Here is a 19,812-nt window from a genome sequence, read left to right on the forward strand (position 1 = left end):
GGTCACCTTGGTGGTTTAATCGTCAAAACATATCTCGAAGTATTAGCTGCCTTCTATTTCGCTCGCTACGCCAGATGACGACGTTATCCACCATGGCGAACTCCGAAAACAACGAGCACTGAACTGGGTTGAGGTGACTGCTTTACGATGTATACCGAAAGAGTCCGCTCGCTCGTAGAGCTCTGATATCGTATAAGAAGGGGTCAAGCAAGAAGAAATTATTGCTCTCCTGTCAACAATACCATCCTACACTCAAAATCTAGACATCTAACACTCACCTACAAATCTCACTTCTCAATTCCAAAATGAAGTTCCTCGCAGCCCTAACCTTCGTCACGGCAGCCCTTGCTTACGGGGTCGATCCCGCAGACACCGAGCTATGCACGCTTCCAGCCTACGTTTGCAAGCCCGACTTTTCGGGCTGGCTCGTTTGCAATCTCGACAGCCATTTCCTCGTAAGCAATACTACAAATCCTTCTCCTTTCTCTTCTTTTTCTTCTTGGCTGACAATCCCGTGTAGGATGGTGGAAACTGCCCGGAGGGCACCGCATGCGAGTACATCAACGATCTGCCGTACTGCGTTTAATATCGGGGTGCGGCACGAGGCCGAAGGCTCTGGGGGCCATCAGGAAAATATGGTTATACTCTAGATTGATTATTGGGGTTATTTACATGGCCTAGACTGGCACGATACACGGTCGAAAAAGATAAAGGAAAAGCTTAAGGGGAAGCATACTAATGAGTTATCAATACTGTCACTCCTTCAGGTTAGTCGAGACTAGCAAGTTGTAATTTATACGCTCCTTGAATGCTATACAAACTCGACCACGCATAACGTCGTAGAATCAAAGTTGAATGGTTATTAAACTCAATATATTTCTAGTATATAGGAGGTATTTCAATTAATTAGAGTAATATCCAACCTTTAATTCGGTCGTTCTTGGCTTGGCTTCTTTTCTTTATCTTCCGCTCTATCTTTCTTATGCCATCGCTCTAGGATGATGGCCAGATTCTTGCTGCCAACAACAACACACCACTCGCCGCCGGTGCTCCAAGCAACCTGGCGTCCAACGAAGTCCTTAACAGTAACATTGCTCTGCGAGTGTGCTCTGATGGGTTCCTCGACACGTGTCATGTCGTACTTTAATTCCCACTGCTCCAACGTCTCTTGCGAATAATTTGTATTGACATCAAGGTGCGTTTCGACGTCTACGCTACCAGTGCGTCCTGACGCGACCGACTCTCTGTCGCTAGCAGCATCTCTAAGCTTACTAACGGCATCGCCCTTGTGTCTATGCTGAATGGGCGCTAACCACCCCGGACGTTGGATTGGCTGAGTCTTATCACGAGTGGGATCTCGAACTTCACTGATGAAGTCGTGATAACTTCCCAGGCGTGCCAGATCCCAGAAGAAAATCATGGCCTTCGCATTGCCAAATGCTAGGACCGGATGTTTGTCTTTGTCGTGAAAGAGCTTGAAGCGAAGGTAGAATTGGTGACCACAATGCGGCGTCCAAAACTCTAATAGGCGAGTATACTGAGGTGGACATGCCGATGCTGTCGCAGGGGAAAAGGCAGAACGGGTTAGGCGTTCTGTGTCGCTCGTAGTTGGCGCCTCGGAAATTTCAGGGGGGGGATCGCGAGATGAGAATCCCTCAATTCGCCATAGTACAATTATATCTTCGTGGCAGGCCCGTGAAAGAATAAGATCACCAAAGAAAGCCACACTTAATCTCATTAGAATTTTCCTGATAGTTTTATAAGGTGACTTACCAGTCTACAATACCACTATGCACTTCCGAAGTGAAGAAATGAGGGTAATGTATTACAATTGGCTTCGAAGGGGTTTTGCCACTGGGCTCAGGAGGCAAGTCAGGGAGTGTCCACTATGATATGTTAATAAGAGGTACACATGCGTTACCAAGATCTGATGTGAAGTTTCTTACCAGACAGATGACATTGTCATGCCCAGCGGAGAGAACATAACGGCCACTATTGTGAAATGCCTGAGAGGGGTTAACATTCAAGTGAACTACTACGGCGTTTGGAGACATACCACTGTCAACAGTCCTGATGAGTGACCTTCACCAGCAAGCAGGCAAACGCATGGTTGTTTAGAGTGCGCAGGATCGAGACTCCATATTCGAACGGTGGTGTCCTCCGACGCGGATGCAATCAGGAGAAAATTTGTTGGGCATGTGGCGAGGTCATTGATTTCCTCCACGTCTTGTCAGTCTGGTATCCTAGCAAACTTGCTTTAAAACTCACTCCTCCATGGCCTACGAGGACCTATAAGATATTAGCCGGGGAATAGCTACGATCGTGTATAAACGCATATCTGACCTTTACTAGCTTACCCTGAACAACGTCGTAGACCTTAATTTTGGCGTCCCTACCAGCTACACATAGATACGGTACTTCGGTTTCGGGGTCCTTAGTCCAAGTGCAGCTACAGTTTAATGCATCTTTCTACATTTCTATAAGCTACAATGACGGCAACATAAGTTGCAGCGGAACTCACATCGTCGTCCCTGAAGAGCTGAACAAGCTCGTAAGGAGGAGTAATCTTGCTGGAGAGTCGATATATTACGACATGTTTCTTGCTAACTGCGGCAAAAACTGGATCGTGTGTGACGTCCCCGTATGGGTAGAATTTCACGTCAAAGAATTCTGGTAGGAGTTAGAGCATCCTCCAGAGCGTCGAAGAGATGCCTTACCTGTGTCTTGGTCATCTGATGCCAAGCTCTGGGAATCATCCTATGAGATAAGAATTAGTCTATATCCACCCAGGCCGAGTCCGAGACATATCGGCCTGGAGAAGCCTTACCTCGAAACCAATGGAGGCCTTCACGCGTGGGAGGTCCCACTCGTCACTGCTGGTCGCGGATGGCATCTCGAAAGAGTGTCTTGCATAATTATCTTTCAAGTTGATAGGCTCGGTCTCAGGGGCGGGGCGGTTTGTTATGAGAGTAGTAAGAAGTCAAGACCGAATGATTGAAAGTGAAGCTGGGACTGAACCATTCAGGGGTCGTTCCCAAGATGCGGCTAGATATTGGCTGAGTGTGTGTGGATACGCGAATTTTGTGAGAGCTGAACGTGTTAGTTAGGTTATGACGCTGGCTGCATTCGCGATTGTTGATCGTTTGATCGTGGACCGTGAAACCTCGATGCTTGACTACCTTGACATCTTTGGAGGGATCGGATTACCAATAATCAAAACCCGAATAGCTCGAGAAGCTATTGTGGATTAAGGTATATGGTATCCTCATCCAGGGTATGTATTTTGTTCAGTAATCAATTATTCCACGACGAAGAGGCTGCATTGAGGGTCTTTGCGCCGTAACCAAGCCGCAAACTAAGTCAACGCTAGACAAGGTTGTGGCTGGAGCTTACCATGTTATTTTGGCCTACCCTTGTAATCCGTACAAAGAGGTAGCTTCAAATTAAGGAAGTCTTTAAAGGTACTTATCTTGTACTTATAAATCTTACATAAGGTAAGTACATCTCACATTGGACCAATCTGGTCACGTACCGGGGAAACAGTGAACTTGAAGGATATACAGTAGCTCCCCGGTACATGTAATACGGGGTCCGGCTTGCCCAGACTCTCGACTGCCCTATGCTTCCTTCTTTCTCAGCAGAGATGCCTCTTTCATGGGGAATATAGTTTAATGAAAAGGTACCTGCCCTCTCCTCGTATATATATTTGGTTGGGTAGGTACTGCATATGGTACATGCAAACCTTGCACAGACCTCCATGATTACTGGAACTTTTGAAATTCTTTCTGGATGTCGTTTCGAACAAGCTCCATCGATACGGCCGTTTGACTGCCTGTATGCTGGGGTACCTTCAAGGTTTATTCGTCTCCAACCTGGAGTACCCAATTTTAGTCCAATTGTAGTTCGCCCTAAGCTCTTCAGCCGCTAGCTTTCAATGTTGCAATGAAGCCCAAGAAACTGGATAAGGAATCCTAGACTCCGCCCAACTTAGTGGCCTGTAGTATTGAAGGGGACCCTAGCAAGGCGAATATACTCATTGACACACACACCCATGAACGAAAAGCGAAGAGTTGCATGCGCGACTCAGTGTTCAGCGTTCAGCATCCAGTCATGCCGACTGATAATGCAATGGACTGTATTCACATGCAACATGTTGTAAATGTTGTAATTGCGCAACCTATATCTTCAGATGATGTACGAAGTATGTAGTGCATAAAAATCTTTTCACTCGAATGCAAGCTATTCTATTTCGTTCAGGTGTTTCGTTGGGAGAGATGACGACGTCGGCCATGCAAATAGTATGCACGCTACCCAGGTAAAAGCATGAAGAGATGTAATAGTACCACGGTATAGCTTCCTCTTGGATTTTGCCTTCATGTAGGTAGTATTTACGACTTGCTGTTCGTGTTAATAGGCACGGCTGATGCTGATGATAATACCGTTGCTGGATTTTTCCGTCTTGGCAACGCCCTTGTAGAATATCCCCATACTAAATTTATATCCCGGCCAGTGTGGAAAGCAGATATGTTTTAGACTGATTCTACGTGCGGATATGATTAAGCAAGCCATCAGGACTGATGCAGGTACATGATAATTCTATAGCATGTACTATGTATAACGCCATCAAGGGATGAACTATGGCCACATTGCCCACTAAGAAAAATAACTAGACTGTATGGTCCAATCAGTGCTCGCCGATGAGCAAGACTGTTCAGGGCAACTCATAATCGGAACTCTTAATATGTATATTACCCCTGTCTACTGGATTCGATCTTCTAAGAGGCTTCAACCTGGGCGTGTTCTTGATTATTACCCCTGGCCCGTATCTTTTGATATTTAAAATCTATGAATTCGTCAATTAGATACTTTCTCCGCACTTCCGTAGCAAGCAATCCTGTCTATTCGCGAGCCACAAAACACAAAAACTTAAGTCGCTGTTATGTAAATAGGATTATGATAAGATCACCTTCTCCATCAGTACGTATAAACCACCACCTAAGAGCTGGTCTCGCGAGGGAGTCCAAGAACAAGCTGGTAGTTATGAAATAGAGTAACTACCTACCTACATGTATGTATACTGTACCACAGTAAGAGTTCAAGAGTTTTCGACAACTCTCAGCAACATTACCACGTGCAACGCCGATAAGTTGCCGAGCGGGAAAGCCTCGAATATCCCAGGTTAAAACAAATCCTAGCAGCAGATCCCAAGGACCTGGTCCACCCATTCGGGATCGTTTAGATTTTGCAGGCTTCGAACGCACTAAACTTGGGTTGTCTTCTATCTAAGCTTAGCTTACGGATTACGCCGTACTAAAAGTCCCTTCATAAACTTCCATGATAACCAAACAAAACCACACCCTCAACGTTGGTTCAGACGTTGGTTCAGCCCTTGCTAAGTGTACGTATCTAGGAACTAGAAATGGTTATCAATTCCGCTAGATCCTTGCAGTGAGCCTCTATCTCGCAAGCAATTCCCCAATTGTACCGAAGATCCCTACTTATTCTGATATCATTCTGAGTCTCGCGCGAAACCGAAAGCTCGAACGAATAACTAAAGCAAAATAGGAAAACTTATACATATGCACATTATATTTGCACCTGTGATAGGAATAAAATTACTCAGATGTTATCATGAACTAAATTCATGATGTGTGAGTGAGATTTACCTAGCTGCAAGTTCCGTTGCGCGGAATGAATGCCGACTAAGCCCAGCCTGGATTTTTAATGCTATGTACATGCATAATGTACCTACATATAAAGATCCTATCAGCATTGATGCATGGTAATTGTACAGTTAAAGATGACTCTCGGTATGTATACTATATGTATCATATGGGGTCAAACAGGGATATTCGTATGTACATGATCCGCAACAATTACTGAAATGCTTAGTGCCTTTGCTTTTCGTGGGCAACTGTCGATCACTACGCAAACAAATCCTAACAGAAAAAGTTCGGTTTTACGTGCGTGCATTTGGGCTGCTAATGGGAAAGTAAGGTTAAAATATACATTAGACACCAAGAATAATAGAACACTGTCTGGCTTGCTCGCGATGGTTAGTATTCTACACTTGCCCCCGCAGCACATGCTGCACGGTAATATGGCCCGAATATAAGCTACATACGGTACATGATGGAAAAGTCGTGGACTCTCTTGTCAGAGCCTAGACTTTGAGAAGACAACGGTAAGTTGTTCCCCTCCAGGGGTTCGCTCATGAGGGACCCCTGCGAATAAACTGGGCGCCGAGTTGAAGTTTGGACGGAACGCACGGGTGCGAAACAAGCGGAAAGTTGGACATCTGCAACATAACTATGGAACACATGGGGTTACCTATGGGAATTGGATGGATGGCGGTAATACATATGTAAATGCTACATGTAGTACATAAATGCAGTAAATGTAGTAAATGCCTGGTAAAAAGCCTGGTAAAAGGAAGGTACATGATGTATGCAAGTACATAATTCAAGTACCTATGTAATTAAGTATTAACTATGGCAAGTACATACTATAGTACGGTATCATCCATGGTGGAAGCATCACTTTTTTAAGCTTGGACTTGAACGCAGCTAGAGAATGCCGTTACGCTACCTGCATTGCCGAGCACTTAACTTACATATACATAAGTACCTACTAAATTATACATTAGCGAAACTATATTTTGTCAAGTCGTAGCTACCTTGGACCTTGCCTTAGACTGGCTTTCCTGCTTTGCCGGTAGCATTGGCAAATGGGATTGCGTCCTGCAAACCTGGCGTAAGAGCCTTAAAGACAACACAGCAACCTTCTTCGAATTCAACCCGATGTGTTTTGATGCCGGACTTCTAACCTTGCCTATCTATGCTCTTCTCTCGCAGCTACACCTATTAACGGCTGTTCAAATATACGGTATATCCCTCAGTATCCCTTGGACCAACTAACGAACCGATCCTTCGTTTGTTCATTTTCACCCTCTACTTCGCAAACCAAAACCAAAACCAAAACCAAAACCCGAGAAGAACGGGACCGATCATTATATTAGACCTGGACTTATTATCCCCGCTACCCGTCACCCGAACTCCGTCAAACACGTCAAACAACTTTTAGACTTCTTGTTACCTTTAGTTACCTTTAGGTACTCGAGTAATAATATAGGCCTCTTAATTAGCTCCAGCCCTACGCTATATGACAAAGCTGGTCGTTCTGGATGTCCCGTCTGGTTACCGCCGTCCGCCCCGTTCCCCATAATCGGTACACTTACTCAGTGGCTACCATTGCTTCCTTGCATTGCGTATGCCGGTCCTTGTTCACCTCTGCACCGAGCCGAGAGACTAAAGGCCGTTGTGACACCACAATCAACGTCCCTCTTAGCTGGCAAGTTACTGCGACGTGCGTAGAAGACATTTGACGGGTTCTTACTACCGTCTTTCCGCGCGAGACGACCGCCTCAATCTCGCCATTCTCTTCCTGAACATTACACCAAACCTGTTCTAGGGCCAGCTTGTATGACTTATCCACCTATCCGACGGTGACAGCGGGATCTTGGTCATACAATACTCGGCTATCCAGAGACACCTCGTTGGCTCGTCCACTTGAGCCTTTCCGCAACCGTCCTAAACAGCCGACTGCTAATTCAGTCGCGAAGCACGAATTTCGGAACTTGCCATCCCATTAGATTTGCTTCTGGAGCTCTGTTGGGACACGACGTCCTGCTCGTCCCCGGGTTTTTGTTGGCGCCCTCCGAAACAAGCATTTAGCTGGTGCTATTTGACTCTTAAAAGTCTTGGCTTATGGGTCGAAGTTGGATCTTTTCGTTGAACAGCAGTAGCATCCTCCAGTAGTGGACATCGAATCAAATGGAGCAGACTTTTATGACTATCCACAGTTAGTACCCCTGATGCTCAGGCATGACGGAGACACGATCTTCCAAGGCAACACGCTCCACCTTACGCCGTTCATATTCAACTAGTTAAGCCGCGACTAATAATTAATACTCTACAGACCTGTCGCCCGACGCCAACATCCTCTTTGTTTCTGAGTCCGTCGTCGATATTCTAGGGTACCAGCCGCAAGCTGTACAAGGCAAATCATGCTTCGATTACTTCCACCCGGACGAGGTCCCATTCGCACGCTCCGTACACAGTAGGGGCGTCCTTCTCGACAAAGCTGCAGTTTTACACTACGCCCGGATTATGTCGAGTAATGGCCAATGGGTAAGCTGCGAGTGCTGTTTTACGATAGTTCACGATGTTTTGGTGGCTTGCACAAGTATCTATAGACGTGGTGAAAGAAGTAAGAGTATGTTCCAGATGCCTTATCACGTCGTAGATTAGGTCGTGCTAGCTACTAACGGTCATCCAGGACGAGCGATAGAAGCACCCCATATCCGGCGAATATTTTCATCTTCGCCGAGAGACCCCCGGTATCATATGCTTGAGCACCTATCACCTAAATTCAAGATGCAGCCTATGGAGAGAGAGCCACGTGCTGCTCTCATACTCAACAGGTTCACTAGGACTTTGTCGGTGATGTTCGCAACTAACGCAGTTTCTTCGATTCTTGGCGTGAGACCGGACCAAATTAAGGATAAAAGCTTCTACGAATGCATTGCAGAGAACTGCCTGGCAGACGCTATTAAGTGCTTAGAAAGCGCCAAGGCCAACGACTCTATTGCTTACCTTCGCTTTTGGTATCGTGATCCCCGAAGAGAGGAGGATTTTGAAGATGAGGACGATGAAGACGATGAAGAAGACGAAGACGACGATGAGATAGAGGATGAGCAAGATGATGAACTATCTAAGGGTGACGATGAGAAGTTAGACGGCCACGTTCATGCTGAAAACGCTATGGACGTTGACCTCGACGAAAGTTACGGCATTAAGATAAAGACTGAGGCTGGCGTTAGCCCAGAGCTCTCCAAAGCTGCCGTTCTCACTAATGGAGAACCTCGAGCCTTTACTCGGTCATATCAAACGTCAGAAGTAGCCTGCCACCAGATTCCAAATTCAGCTATGCGGGCAAATGGGCGGCGGAGGAGGAACCGAAACCCGATTCCTACGTTTGAGCTCGAAGCCGTTGTGTCATGCACCTCGGACGGTCTCGTGGTTGTGCTGAGAAAAGCTCGACCACCAATCCCTTCTCTCCATCCGCCTTTACTTCCTATCGATTTTGAGAATGGCCTCTTTGCTGCGCCTTGGAGCGAGCAACCCATTCGGCCTTATTACCCTCCAGAGCATTTCTACACGTTCCGGCCACCCCTTTTGCCACAATACATGCCTCTACGGGAACATGTAAAGGCAGCGGGAGGGCCGCCAGTTGAACAGCTTATGAGGTCGATCCGAGACGTGGCCGTATTTGCATGGGCGCTTGTAGGCATCAACGGGAATTATGCAGCGTACGGCCGCGGAGTACCAAGGGAGAGCTCGCAACCCCACGACGAATTACCAACGTCGGATTCCAAAGCACCAATGCCGTCGCGTATTGGTTTTGAATCGCAACCATCCCAACATTGGGGAGGTCGTTCTCCGCCTGAAGGTCGTCTGATCGAATCAAATATGCCCTCGGATGGAGGTTACGTGTCTGGCTTTAATGCCGAGGTATCACAGGGAGGTTACGGTCCTACTTCAACAGAGTATAACGATAGGAGTCCTGGTTACTCAAGTCTACCGGCGTGGCCGCGCTCAAGGCCGTACACGCCTGGGATTGAATCCTGGCACCCATATCCTCAAACACAACAGCCACCTCAACCTCCATCATCTGGATTCAATCAGCACTCGGCAGAACCGTGGGCAGAAGCGTCGGCCTCGTATTCTAGACAGCATGCGAATAATCAGGCAATACACACAACGCAGACACACGGATTTAGAGATGACCCACGAGATTACAGAAACATGTGGTCATAGGGTTCAAGGACCCAGAGTATTTATTTTGAACTTTTGTGTATTAACGAAGCGGTTACCACTAGCGGAGGTCTGCTTCTTCGGCCCGGCTAAGGCGTTCTGGAATAATCATCAAGAGGCATGAGCTAGGGTGGCGCATATTAAGTGGGCTTATCATATTATGCGACACCTGGTTCACATGAGAGACGGTATCTGCATACGGGGTAATTTCGAGGGAGATATTACAAAGGGTACTTTCACGATTGTTACGGTGGATGTTGAAAGACGGGAGAAGATCTATAGTACAGAGATCCAGGCTCTGAAGAAGGAAGAAGGAACAACGAAAAACGAACAACAGGCGCAGAAACAATTTCGAGATACCCGCGCTGGATGGATGTTGTCGCATATAATTGGCAAATAATAATGCAATATTTGTTGAAATTAGCTTCTCGGGTTGGATTTCTATATGTGACTTTCCTCATGCAGCTGTAATGACACAACAGTATCGTTATACAGGTGGAGTGCTGTTGAGGGATCGAATCGGTCAAACGGCTCGATTATCCGTTGAGAGTTATACTTGTCTCGCTTGAATCCTCTTTTCGCAGAATGCAAGGAGTGGCACATTGAGTGAGACAAAGTTGAACCATAGAAATTTATGGTTGATAAAGTATCTGCTGTCTGCATTACGTAGGTACCTTAAAAGGTATGTACATGCATATAAAGTAGATGCGTTTAATGTTTGTGTGGTAGGAACGAAGTACTGTGTACATTCATGAATTAGAGACCCATGCAGCCACGTAGGAGCTTGGACCACTTATAGGTACGGATTACCTAGCTTAGATTTAGATTTGACACGGTGGTACCTGAATCTCTAAGACAGAATCAATCAACCAACTACATTGCAATCAACGACTTTTGACGCAACGAGCTAAGGGTTCTGCCTCTCGGTTTCGATAGAAAAACAATAGAGAACTTATCGAAGAAGACATTGTAATATTCAGGGAATAGCCTGCTGTGCTAGATATTCAGCACCTACCGCCTAAAATGGCAACGTCCAGCCACCACCACTATGACAGTCCCCAGATCGAAGACGACGACTTGATCGATCCCGATGACGGTAAGTTAAGCCATACCATACCATACCATACCATACCACCCAAACCAACAAGATCGTACTCGGGCCAAATCCCGTAGTTCCCCACGGTAATACCGTCATAACTAACACAACAACCCAGCGGACCTCAACGACTTCGACGACCCCCTCTCCAACGCACAATCGCAGCGCCAGCCTCTCACCGGCAACATCGCCCCCTCGTCGTCGTCGTCCCGCCCTCTAAACGAAACCTTCCTCACGTCGCGCATCCCCGGCGAAGACCGCCGCGCGCCGCAAAACACCATCGACGAGTCGGTCTGGGACACGCTGCGGCGCGACCTGCTCGCCGTGTGGTCCAAGATGCGCGAGGTCCTGTACCCGCGGTACCTGTTCGGGGGCACCATGTTCGAGAGCGCGGACGGGCTGCGCGGGGCGTATGCGAATCTGCGCGGGGCGGGCCTGGCCGGCGCGAGGGAGGAGCTGACGAGTCTGGCGGGGAGGGTCATGGATCCGGAAAGTCTGCTTAGTCAGAGTGGTATGAGCCCTGGGCTGCGCGATTGGGATCTCTGGGGCCCGTTGATTTTCTGTCTGGTTTTGTCGGCGCTGCTGAGTTATTGCTCGGCCGAGGGGCAGAAGGATGTGGTGTTTAGTGGGGTTTTTGCGATTGTGTGGATTGGCGAGGCGGTGGTTACGTTGCAGATTAAGTTGTTGGGTGGGAATATGTGAGTTTCTTCTTCTTCTTCTTGTTGTTGTTCCCTTATTCCTGTAACTGTTGGGATAGCATACTGACGGATGGATATGTGACAGCTCCTTCGCGCAGAGCGTGTGCATCATCGGATACACCCTGTTCCCGCTGGTCCTCGCCTCCCTCATGTCGGCCCTAGGTCTGCCCATGATCCCTCGAATCCCCGTCTACCTCGTCTTGGTGGCCTGGTCGATGGCCGCGGGCATTAGTATCCTGGGCGGGAGCGGCGTCGTTAAGAACCGCGTCGGAATCGCTGTTTACCCCCTATTCGTGTTCTATGTCGGGCTAGGATGCCTTTGTTTCATCAGCTAGGCACGGTGCGTGTAGTAGAGATGGGATAGGTCGGTTGGTCAGACAGGAAGTCGATTATGATGTGGATTTGCATGGGTTGGCGCGCGGTATTTTATAACGATTCTGTATCTATTCTTTTTTTCCCTCTTCGAATACCGCGGCTGCTTCCTTGTACTCTAGGTCTCGTCTCGTTGTATGATCGAAATGAATCGTGGCGTCGTTATTGCCATTTATTACGAGCTATGCTATGATAAGCCATGTGTAGTGGCTTTTTTGGGACTATTTACCTACACCGAGATCTTGGAGGGAGTTTGGCGGGATGAATTAAGGTAGGGTGATATAGGAATAATGATCTAAGTATCTGATGCTTCTCGTTTATAGCTGCGTATCCGACACTCCAGCTCCCTTAGGTTCCCTTTAACTCGTCGGTCCATGCTCTTAGTTGTTGCATGTCTTCTGCCCATCTTCTCCTTACATATCTATTTTTTGCCTGGGGAATGTTCCTAGGAGGACCCCCTTTCTCCGTGGATTTGATGGCCGTTGATGATCCCATCTAGTCTTATGACTTGCTTACTCGGCACTAATCTTGATACAAGATGAAGGTAGACATGCCGTGAAACCTCTGTAGGTAGTGTTTGTGGTTTATATTACTCGGGGTATCTACTCTTGAGCCTTGTAAGAGACAATAACAACCATACAACTAACTACCACTCATCACCCCTCCCATCATCATCATCATCATCATCATCATCATCATCCTCATCCTCACCCTCATCCACAAACTTCCATACCCAACTATCCGCCCCCCCTTCCCCCTCCAACTCCCTCTCCCCCCCACCATCCAACACCTTCCGAAACAACATCCTCGCCCTACCCTGCTCATCCCTCCTCCTAACCAGCGCAGCATGATCTTCCGCCGTCTCGGCACGCGCTCGTAGCCCATCCTCGCTATTCTTACCCTTACCTTTCTTCATCCGCTTCTTCTTCTTCTTCTCTTCTTTAGACACGTAGCCGTCGTCATCCATAAGTCGCGCCGGAAGACACAAATCCCCCACGAACAGCGCTAGATGCGCTCGCAGCCGTAATAATCCGCGGTGCGCGCCGTACGGTGCGTTTTCCATCACTTGGTCCATTTGCTTGGCGACTGCCTCTGCGGCGATTAGCGCGCGTGTGCGTATTTCGTCGCGGGCTGTGTAGATAGCTTCGCGTCGTCTTTGGTCTTGGAGCTCCCTGTGCGATTCGAACGTCTCGTCTGAATATGCCATGTCCACGTCAAACCCGTACCCCGCCTCTTCTTCTTGATCTTGATCTTGGCCTTGATCTTTATCCTGTTGCTGTTGCAGATGATGCATCGCAGCCCGCATCTCGGCATCGATATTGTACACCTCGATGCCGAAGAGCGCGGGCCAGAAGTCCAGCGCGCTGGTAAGTTGTGGCCGGTGCGGGTCGTGCGGATGTTGCTGGATCAGGGTCTCGAAGTAAGATTTCACTTTGTCGACGTTGGCGGCGGAGCCCCAGCGACGTAGTTCATTGTCCCGTCCCTGTTTATGTCTGAGCTGGTCTTCTTCTGACTCGCCGTCCCGCATGAGGATCTCGGAGCCTATGGCCCATAGCCCGGCCTGTCGGATATCTACGTCCTTGGTCTGTACTAGCAAACCGAAGGCACGCTTCGCACGTGGGATGTCGCCCTCGCCGAGACAGCGGTGCAGGATCGCTGTTAAGGTGCTTAGATGCTTTAGGCGCTCCGAGTGCTGCTTTGACGTAACACCCTTATCCCGCTTCTCCGTAGCATTTTCATCGTCTCTGCTGACATCGCGCTTCCTGCGTCTCTTGCCTTCTGGCTGGAGTGGCTTGTGCGGGAACAAGGGGTTTGCCTTCGACGGTATCTCCTCTGTGGGCGACAGTCCAGCAACGGCGAATTGCCGAAGGGTATCTGGCGTGTGGCTTAGGGGGTTGATGGAGTCTGAGGGGAGACGTGAGGAGGGCGTGCTCCATTCGGATTCGACCCAGACTTCCTCCTCATTTTCTTGCCCATCGTCTGTTTTCTTAGGTTTGTTTATGCGGTGGTGTGCACTGAGGCGATAGCCTGGCACCGGGAGAGCGAAAGGTCCCATGGTAGTTTTTTTTTTTCAGTATTATGTATACTCTTTCTTAGTAGTTACCTACATGTATTAAATAGTAAAGTGTCTTAAATTAACAAACTTTTGGTTGTCCTGGAAAAGATTGTTAACGTTGTGTTCCTCAAAGTCAACTCCAATATTTTTGAGCTTCTGCGCTATCAGAGCGTTCGCGGGCCGAGCCGCCCTTGCATTAGCGCTTGTTATTCCCAATCATCACCATCGCCGTCGCCTTTCACTATCTCCTTTTTAATAATAATATTTTAAATTGCTAGTTCGATGTTATGCTATGGGTCTTAAGGAAATCCTGGCTTAGGTGGTGGCTACTTATTTACACACTCTCCCCCCTTTCCTTTCTGAAGGCATGTCATGATTTTGACCGTAATTCTATTCCAAGTCTTGATCAGTGCGTACAACTTGGAGTTGCCTTTTCGTATCTGATTAATACATTGCTGGGGCAATTAAACCCAAACCGGCCGTGTTCAAACTTAACTTATTATGGTCTTATAGCTATTCCTTAGAGGAAATTATAAGGTATATCATGGTAGGCTCATATTTGAATCACGGAGATATCTGCTCTGGAATGGCTACTAGCTCAAATCCACGGGATATTCATCATACGAAGCTCAAATAATTCAAAGTCTTACCATTCCTAACGAATCATGACGTACATGGGTTCTTCGTTAAGCTAGACTCGACAAGAGAAAACTCAACCAAAAGTAAACGCAGCAAGACAGCTTCCCCAAGACTAGAGAGTCACTATCTTTTCCTACGTTTAGACGATGGACACGACATTTCATTTCTAATCCATGCGGTGGTAGCATTAAAAGCGTCCAATAACGTGAACCATCTTCCGTATGTACATGCTTTTATCTACTGTACACCTGCCCCGTGATATACCGCACGGAAGCAATTTACGGAACTTCTAAACCGGACTTAGAAACTCGGCGATGCGAATCCATCTATTGCGAGTCGCGCTCAAAGTAGGTCCACTGGCCCTCAGCAGGCTTCTCCTCGAGTTCCTCCCATCTGCTCTCTTCATTAGCCATACCGTGTTCTCTTTAGATTAAATTAGAGAAAGGGGAAGAGAGTAAACCTACACCTTGTTTTCTTGCATGATATCCACAAGTTTTAACTCGTTCTCGGCCACCCGCAACACCTCCTCGATCAGGCCGCCTCCGATCTTGCTCTCGATTTCCTCGATCCTATTTCCCTATCGTCAGCACTGCCTCACCTCGCCTCATCTGTATATATATATAAAATCGACGCAGACGAAGATACGAGAGTAGGTAGGTAGGTAGAACACGGCAACTCACTGATCAGCAGTCAACTGCGGCTCCGGCTCCCACTGAACCTTAGCACCCGGGCTATCCGTCGGCTCGCGCGTAAACAGCATCTCGTGCTCCCCGCGCTCCTCCGCCCCCTTCAGCCCCTCCGACCCAGGCCCCTCGTCCCTCTCCCCATTCCACTCCTCGTACCGGTCATCGCTAGGCGCCGGCTCCGAGCGGTGCACAAACAGCTTGCCGCCCGATGTGACCTGCAGCGCAAAGGACCCCTCGGCAGATTGATTGGCACCGGCCGTCGCCACGCCGAAGCGGGACGGGTTCGCCTCGGCGATCTTGCGCGCGCGCGCCGCCCACTCGGCGTGGCCCGGGGGCTCGGCGGCTTCGACGATGGCGAGTCGGTGCTTGGTTAGGGCTTCGACGGACTGGCGGTAGAGCGAAGACTCCGGGACGTCTTGGAGCTTCTCGAGCGTGCGCGTGTATAGGTATAGCAGGGTGGAGCGCGGCGAGCTGTGGGTGAAGAGGCCCGTGAGGCCCGTCGGGGCGCCGGCCTCGAGGTACCGCGCGGGCTTGACGGCCGCGAAGAGTCGGAGTGTCCGCCGCATCGTGCGCAGTTGTCGTTAGCTGCTTCGACGAAATGGGGTAGGAATTGGAAAGGGAAGTTCAGCCCAATTAGTGGAATTAGTGGAATTCGATTTTCTGGTGTAAAGCACCTCGGTATTCTTGTGAGAGGTTTACAGCTCGAAAACGTCAGAGCTTAAGGTCACATGATATTGTCCAATGAGATTTATCGAATTATTAAGTACCCGATATGCCCTTATCCAACCTGCTATGCTCTTGCTTTGGCCCCAAAGCACATTGGATAAAACAGGCAATTTACGGGCCTGTTACCTGACCCCAAAGCAAGTGATGGCTTTGGGACCAAAGGACATCTGAAGTTGACCCCAAAGGCTAACCAGATTCGGCAATATTTGGACCGTCACTTAGTTGGCCCAAAGCAATCTTTCACTTTGGCCTGAACTTCAATGCTTTAAATCCTTAGAATAAAGCGCTGCATGCACCAAATCCCCTATAATTATAGCGCACCACAGTCTTTAAATCCCTTACCTTGCGACGCACCTCATACGAATTCTTGATCAATTACCAGGTTAACTTGCCTTTTCTTTCTTCGCTTTACTTTTCCATTTCACTTCGCAATTAATTAATTAGTTAAGTACTTAACAACTGATTATACTTTTCCAATCATGCAATTTAGCTGCAAGGTAATATGTAGAAATATATTCATTTACATTGGTGAATATAGCAGTGATGAAGTAGAAGTTGAGCCCAAAGCACATCGGTTTGGGACCAACATCCCTCCTACCCAATCCGGTTAGCCTTTGGGCTCAACTTCCGCCATGGTTTGGGCTGTTCTGCCAGGACTTTCCCATTGCTCTTGCAGCAATACGCACCTACCTCCTTCCTAGGTACCCACCCCACTAATATTCTGCCGCCCCAACCACCCTCACCGCCCAAATTCCCAGTACAAAAGAAACGTCTCCCCTCCCGCTCTTAGGATTTTCTTTTCCCTTTTTCTTCTTCATACTTACCTTGTTCGAAGGACCCTCGCTCAAGCATGAGGGCCCTTAAGGGGGAAGACCTGCATTGCACAGCGCGGAGTCGACCCTCTTCTATTATCCCTCGTGGATCGTAGCGGGCGCAATTTTTGTTCTCTTCTCTTTGCGAAAAGAAATTTGTTTTCATTGTGAGCGGTGCCTTGTGCACTGCCATGAGGAAGATGACCTTGTAGACTGGAGCTCGCGTAGTCGGGTTGGATTTTCGCAATGCAGTTCCATAGAACTGGTCTGATTTTATCTCTGCTCCATTGATGGCTGGAATGCTGGTTAAGTCTTGATGTTTGATTTTGGAGCACTGCTTTCGGCGCGCTGTTTACGCGTACTATTGACAGCAAGGCTTGCTACCAGAACTACACCCGTATATCGTGACTAGACCTTACCTGTTATCCTAGACTCATTAAAGTCGAATAGTCACCATTTAAGTTCTGCATGTTATTGTGCCATCGTTTTTATTTCGCCAATCGTGTAGGTTTTATAACATACCTACCTACTTACCTATGTATCTGAGTAGAATAAGCCACTCATATGATAACTTATTATCATACCAGCAACACCAAGTTCGGGTATATCTCGTAGAGGATTCCACCTGATCGAATATTGTGTCGCATATGGTGCATGTGATCTGAACTGCTAGTTTACCTACCTAGGCCTACCTAGGTCCCAACACGAGAACAATAATCTATCCACCGCGATTCCATCAATAAAATAGGGAGCCAGTGTAGTCTCACATCGTCACCCTACTAGGCCACAAGTATCACGAGTATCATACGTACGACCTTCATATTTGCAAAAATCGTCTCAATTAAGCGTCTCCCAAACGGAAGCAGAAAACAAAGCATCAAGGAATTCCGCTAGCGAAATTCCTTTGATTGCTTCACTCTCGTCTATATCACACTTGCTCAAACACGCAACATGTCAGATCAAGCAGCAAAAAAAGGAAAAAGAAATAGAATCCTGACAGATCTGCCACCGTCCTTGTAGGCTTCTAGAGTAGCCCGGTCCCGTCCGGTTTTGCAAACTCCTACGACGGACATGTTCCGTCGTATTTATGAGGTTTGCGGGTATCAATCATCTACGAAGCGCTCTCGCGGCTCTTGCGGTAGTTAGCCTGCAATGGCATGTTAGCTCTAACGTAGGTAATGGTTCAAAAATGACGCCATTAACTAACCTCCTGCTCAACCTGGAGACCCTCAATGACAGGAGAAAGCTCGCTCAAGATCTCGGCGGCCTTCTTGTGGTACTCGAGCTGGGCAGCGACGAGCTCAGCAAGGTTGCGAAGAGGCTCAGGAGTATCCAGAACCTGCGAATTCAAATTAGCCAAGAAACCACAAAAGCCACAACTCAAATATAACTTACGTTCTTCATGACGCTCACAGCTTCTTCGGTCTGAGTGACGAATTCGTCCTCGGCCTTCTCAATCTCCTCCTGGGCCTCGGCGCTCAGCTCCTCGGCGTGGTGATCTTCGCGCGGCTGCTGTCCGATCTTCCAGGTATTGCCCTTAACACGGGCCTTGACCGAGTCAAGGGTCAAGCGCGCCTTCTCGACGTTCTTGCGCGCACGTGTTGCGAACATCAGGTTGGTGTTCAGAGTAGTGTTCCAGCCAGCCAGGTAATGGCTCTGGATCTGTGCGTCCTGCGCAAGGCGGGCCTCGCCCAGTCGCTCGCTAACCAGCGCATACTTCTCGAGCGCGGTCGCGAGAGGGTCCTCGCCGGCGCCGGTGTGTTGCTGGTGTAGGATCTGGGAACTTGCTAAGCTGGCTCGGGCGATGGCGTGGGAGAAGGTCTTGGGCTGGGGCTTTGCGGTGGGGGGTGCGGTCAAGGCGGCCTGAGCTTCGGCGGGGGTGGTAGCAGCGGAGAGGAGCTGGACCTTCTCGCTGACGGTACGGCCAAGATCCGAAAAGCTCTCCTTGAGATTGTTAGGGTAGTCGTAAGGTTCGTGTGAGTATTGCGAGCTATGGTAAATCCAAGTACGTTAGCTGCAAGTATTTAGCGCATTACAAGATGTGTACGTACGTCACTGCAAGCATCTTCTGATGGACTTGCTTTAGGGCATCCACTCGCTTTTCGAGGTCGATATAATCGGGAGGGAGTTGGGTCTATAGTGAAAGGCATTGTTAACCACAATCGTCAACACCCCCACCTGAGCATTAAAAACGTACCTTATCCTCGGCCTGGCCAAGCTGCTCCTTGGTGTACTGAAAAGTACGGGTGGCGAAGGGGGTAATCTGAGAGCCAATAGAGCTAGCATGATATCAGCATCTACCTATAGCCAGCATAATGCAGATACCTTCACGACGGTATTATATGTGATATCGGGTGTGTATATGTGTAGCTGTGTATCGTACCTCAAGCTGCTACCAAAAGCCTTAAAATTGTCCATATTGGCGGTTGAAGGACGTAAAAACAGTATAAAAAAAGGTGTCGGTTAGGTTATTCGCTCGAGGTTCGGGTGCCAGAAAATCAATAATAGACTTAAGAGAAGTTTCAAAGTGTTGCAGATTCGACATTCAACTTACGAAGGCACATTCGAGTTTGGCGTAATCAACTGCCTAACTTAATCGGTTTACGGATTACCATTTGCTGGCTTTGTCAGGGGCATAGTACCGATTGTCAGCTGGCGGCAGTCACGCTAACTACCGTACTAGGTGTTCTCTGACACGTGAGCTTTTTACGTCCACCCCTACGAAGTACATGCGAAACATGTGCTAATTCAAGGAATCGGCAATGACGCAGCTGCCATGCACTTATAGACTCGTGATGTAAGTTATAGTTTCTATATTAACTATGCCATTCATTACTTCCCCCTTCTTGCTA

General features: G+C 48.2%; 7 protein-coding genes across 7 annotated transcripts; 3 read left to right on the forward strand and 4 right to left on the reverse strand.

Moving 5' to 3' along the window:
* Positions 1-305: 305 nt before the first annotated feature.
* On the forward strand, positions 306-586 carry F4817DRAFT_319295 (uncharacterized protein; the record flags this gene model as incomplete). Its single annotated transcript, XM_049301044.1, has 2 exons — positions 306-455; positions 521-586. The coding sequence occupies 2 exons, from the start codon at positions 306-308 to the stop codon at positions 584-586; spliced, it is 216 nt and encodes a 71-aa protein (XP_049155618.1).
* Positions 587-822: 236 nt separating this feature from the next.
* On the reverse strand, positions 823-3,184 carry F4817DRAFT_232158 (WD40 repeat-like protein). The gene is made up of 9 exons (XM_049298938.1): positions 2,828-3,184; positions 2,718-2,757; positions 2,522-2,670; positions 2,344-2,469; positions 2,269-2,289; positions 2,057-2,218; positions 1,947-2,006; positions 1,774-1,886; positions 823-1,727 (listed from the first exon to the last, which is right to left on the reverse strand). Exons 1-9 carry the CDS (start codon positions 2,891-2,893, stop codon positions 926-928), a joined length of 1,539 nt encoding a protein of 512 aa, XP_049155619.1. The 5' UTR covers positions 2,894-3,184; the 3' UTR covers positions 823-925.
* Positions 3,185-7,608: 4,424 nt separating this feature from the next.
* Positions 7,609-9,907, forward strand: F4817DRAFT_232296 (uncharacterized protein). Its single transcript, XM_049298940.1, has 3 exons — positions 7,609-7,860; positions 7,978-8,274; positions 8,338-9,907. Exons 1-3 carry the CDS (start codon positions 7,833-7,835, stop codon positions 9,876-9,878), a joined length of 1,866 nt encoding a protein of 621 aa, XP_049155620.1. The 5' UTR covers positions 7,609-7,832; the 3' UTR covers positions 9,879-9,907.
* A 672-nt stretch (positions 9,908-10,579) lies between these two features.
* F4817DRAFT_232298 (Yip1-domain-containing protein) lies at positions 10,580-12,135 on the forward strand. Its single transcript, XM_049298941.1, has 3 exons — positions 10,580-10,971; positions 11,090-11,669; positions 11,755-12,135. Exons 1-3 carry the CDS (start codon positions 10,899-10,901, stop codon positions 12,002-12,004), a joined length of 903 nt encoding a protein of 300 aa, XP_049155621.1. The 5' UTR covers positions 10,580-10,898; the 3' UTR covers positions 12,005-12,135.
* A 467-nt stretch (positions 12,136-12,602) lies between these two features.
* Positions 12,603-14,220, reverse strand: F4817DRAFT_367963 (uncharacterized protein). Its single transcript, XM_049307191.1, has one exon. It carries the CDS (start codon positions 14,095-14,097, stop codon positions 12,688-12,690), a length of 1,410 nt encoding a protein of 469 aa, XP_049155622.1. The 5' UTR covers positions 14,098-14,220; the 3' UTR covers positions 12,603-12,687.
* A 424-nt stretch (positions 14,221-14,644) lies between these two features.
* Positions 14,645-16,115, reverse strand: F4817DRAFT_348215 (ETC complex I subunit conserved region-domain-containing protein). The gene is made up of 3 exons (XM_049304657.1): positions 15,417-16,115; positions 15,201-15,305; positions 14,645-15,129 (listed from the first exon to the last, which is right to left on the reverse strand). Exons 1-3 carry the CDS (start codon positions 15,986-15,988, stop codon positions 15,063-15,065), a joined length of 744 nt encoding a protein of 247 aa, XP_049155623.1. The 5' UTR covers positions 15,989-16,115; the 3' UTR covers positions 14,645-15,062.
* Positions 16,116-17,561: 1,446 nt separating this feature from the next.
* Positions 17,562-19,577, reverse strand: F4817DRAFT_348218 (BAR domain-containing protein). Its single transcript, XM_049304658.1, has 6 exons — positions 19,344-19,577; positions 19,158-19,239; positions 19,012-19,094; positions 18,356-18,950; positions 18,168-18,299; positions 17,562-18,107 (listed from the first exon to the last, which is right to left on the reverse strand). Exons 1-6 carry the CDS (start codon positions 19,376-19,378, stop codon positions 18,072-18,074), a joined length of 963 nt encoding a protein of 320 aa, XP_049155624.1. The 5' UTR covers positions 19,379-19,577; the 3' UTR covers positions 17,562-18,071.
* Between the last annotated feature and the right edge of the window lie 235 nt (positions 19,578-19,812).

This window comes from Daldinia loculata (genome assembly GCF_022478755.1).
Source record: "Daldinia loculata strain CBS 113971 unplaced genomic scaffold F4817scaffold_58, whole genome shotgun sequence".
NCBI lineage: Eukaryota > Fungi > Ascomycota > Sordariomycetes > Xylariales > Hypoxylaceae > Daldinia > Daldinia loculata.

What these genes read in the sequence shown, in the direction of transcription:
- F4817DRAFT_367963 (XM_049307191.1), bottom strand. Translation starts at nt 14,097, where the DNA reads ATGGGACCTTTCGCTCTCCCGGTGCCAGGCTATCGCCTCAGTGCACAC.
- F4817DRAFT_232298 (XM_049298941.1), top strand. Translation starts at nt 10,899, where the DNA reads ATGGCAACGTCCAGCCACCACCACTATGACAGTCCCCAGATCGAAGAC. An exon ending in CTTGATCGATCCCGATGACG is followed by an intron (nt 10,972 to 11,089) that starts GTAAGTTAAGCC and finishes ACAACAACCCAG; the next exon opens with CGGACCTCAACGACTTCGAC. An exon ending in AAGTTGTTGGGTGGGAATAT is followed by an intron (nt 11,670 to 11,754) that starts GTGAGTTTCTTC and finishes GATATGTGACAG; the next exon opens with CTCCTTCGCGCAGAGCGTGT.
- F4817DRAFT_348215 (XM_049304657.1), bottom strand. Translation starts at nt 15,988, where the DNA reads ATGCGGCGGACACTCCGACTCTTCGCGGCCGTCAAGCCCGCGCGGTAC. An exon ending in CCGCAGTTGACTGCTGATCA is followed by an intron (nt 15,306 to 15,416) that starts GTGAGTTGCCGT and finishes ATAGGGAAATAG; the next exon opens with GATCGAGGAAATCGAGAGCA. An exon ending in ATCATGCAAGAAAACAAGGT is followed by an intron (nt 15,130 to 15,200) that starts GTAGGTTTACTC and finishes TGAAGAGAGCAG; the next exon opens with ATGGGAGGAACTCGAGGAGA.
- F4817DRAFT_232296 (XM_049298940.1), top strand. Translation starts at nt 7,833, where the DNA reads ATGGAGCAGACTTTTATGACTATCCACA. An exon ending in GACTTTTATGACTATCCACA is followed by an intron (nt 7,861 to 7,977) that starts GTTAGTACCCCT and finishes AATACTCTACAG; the next exon opens with ACCTGTCGCCCGACGCCAAC. An exon ending in ACGTGGTGAAAGAAGTAAGA is followed by an intron (nt 8,275 to 8,337) that starts GTATGTTCCAGA and finishes ACGGTCATCCAG; the next exon opens with GACGAGCGATAGAAGCACCC.
- F4817DRAFT_348218 (XM_049304658.1), bottom strand. Translation starts at nt 19,378, where the DNA reads ATGGACAATTTTAAGGCTTTTGGTAGCAGCTTGAG. An exon ending in CAGAAGATGCTTGCAGTGAC is followed by an intron (nt 18,951 to 19,011) that starts GTACGTACACAT and finishes GATTTACCATAG; the next exon opens with CTCGCAATACTCACACGAAC. An exon ending in GTCTCCAGGTTGAGCAGGAG is followed by an intron (nt 18,108 to 18,167) that starts GTTAGTTAATGG and finishes ATGCCATTGCAG; the next exon opens with GCTAACTACCGCAAGAGCCG.
- F4817DRAFT_232158 (XM_049298938.1), bottom strand. Translation starts at nt 2,893, where the DNA reads ATGCCATCCGCGACCAGCAGTGACGAGTGGGACCTCCCACGCGTGAAG. An exon ending in ATCAGATGACCAAGACACAG is followed by an intron (nt 2,671 to 2,717) that starts GTAAGGCATCTC and finishes AACTCCTACCAG; the next exon opens with AATTCTTTGACGTGAAATTC. An exon ending in AGCTCTTCAGGGACGACGAT is followed by an intron (nt 2,470 to 2,521) that starts GTGAGTTCCGCT and finishes ATAGAAATGTAG; the next exon opens with AAAGATGCATTAAACTGTAG.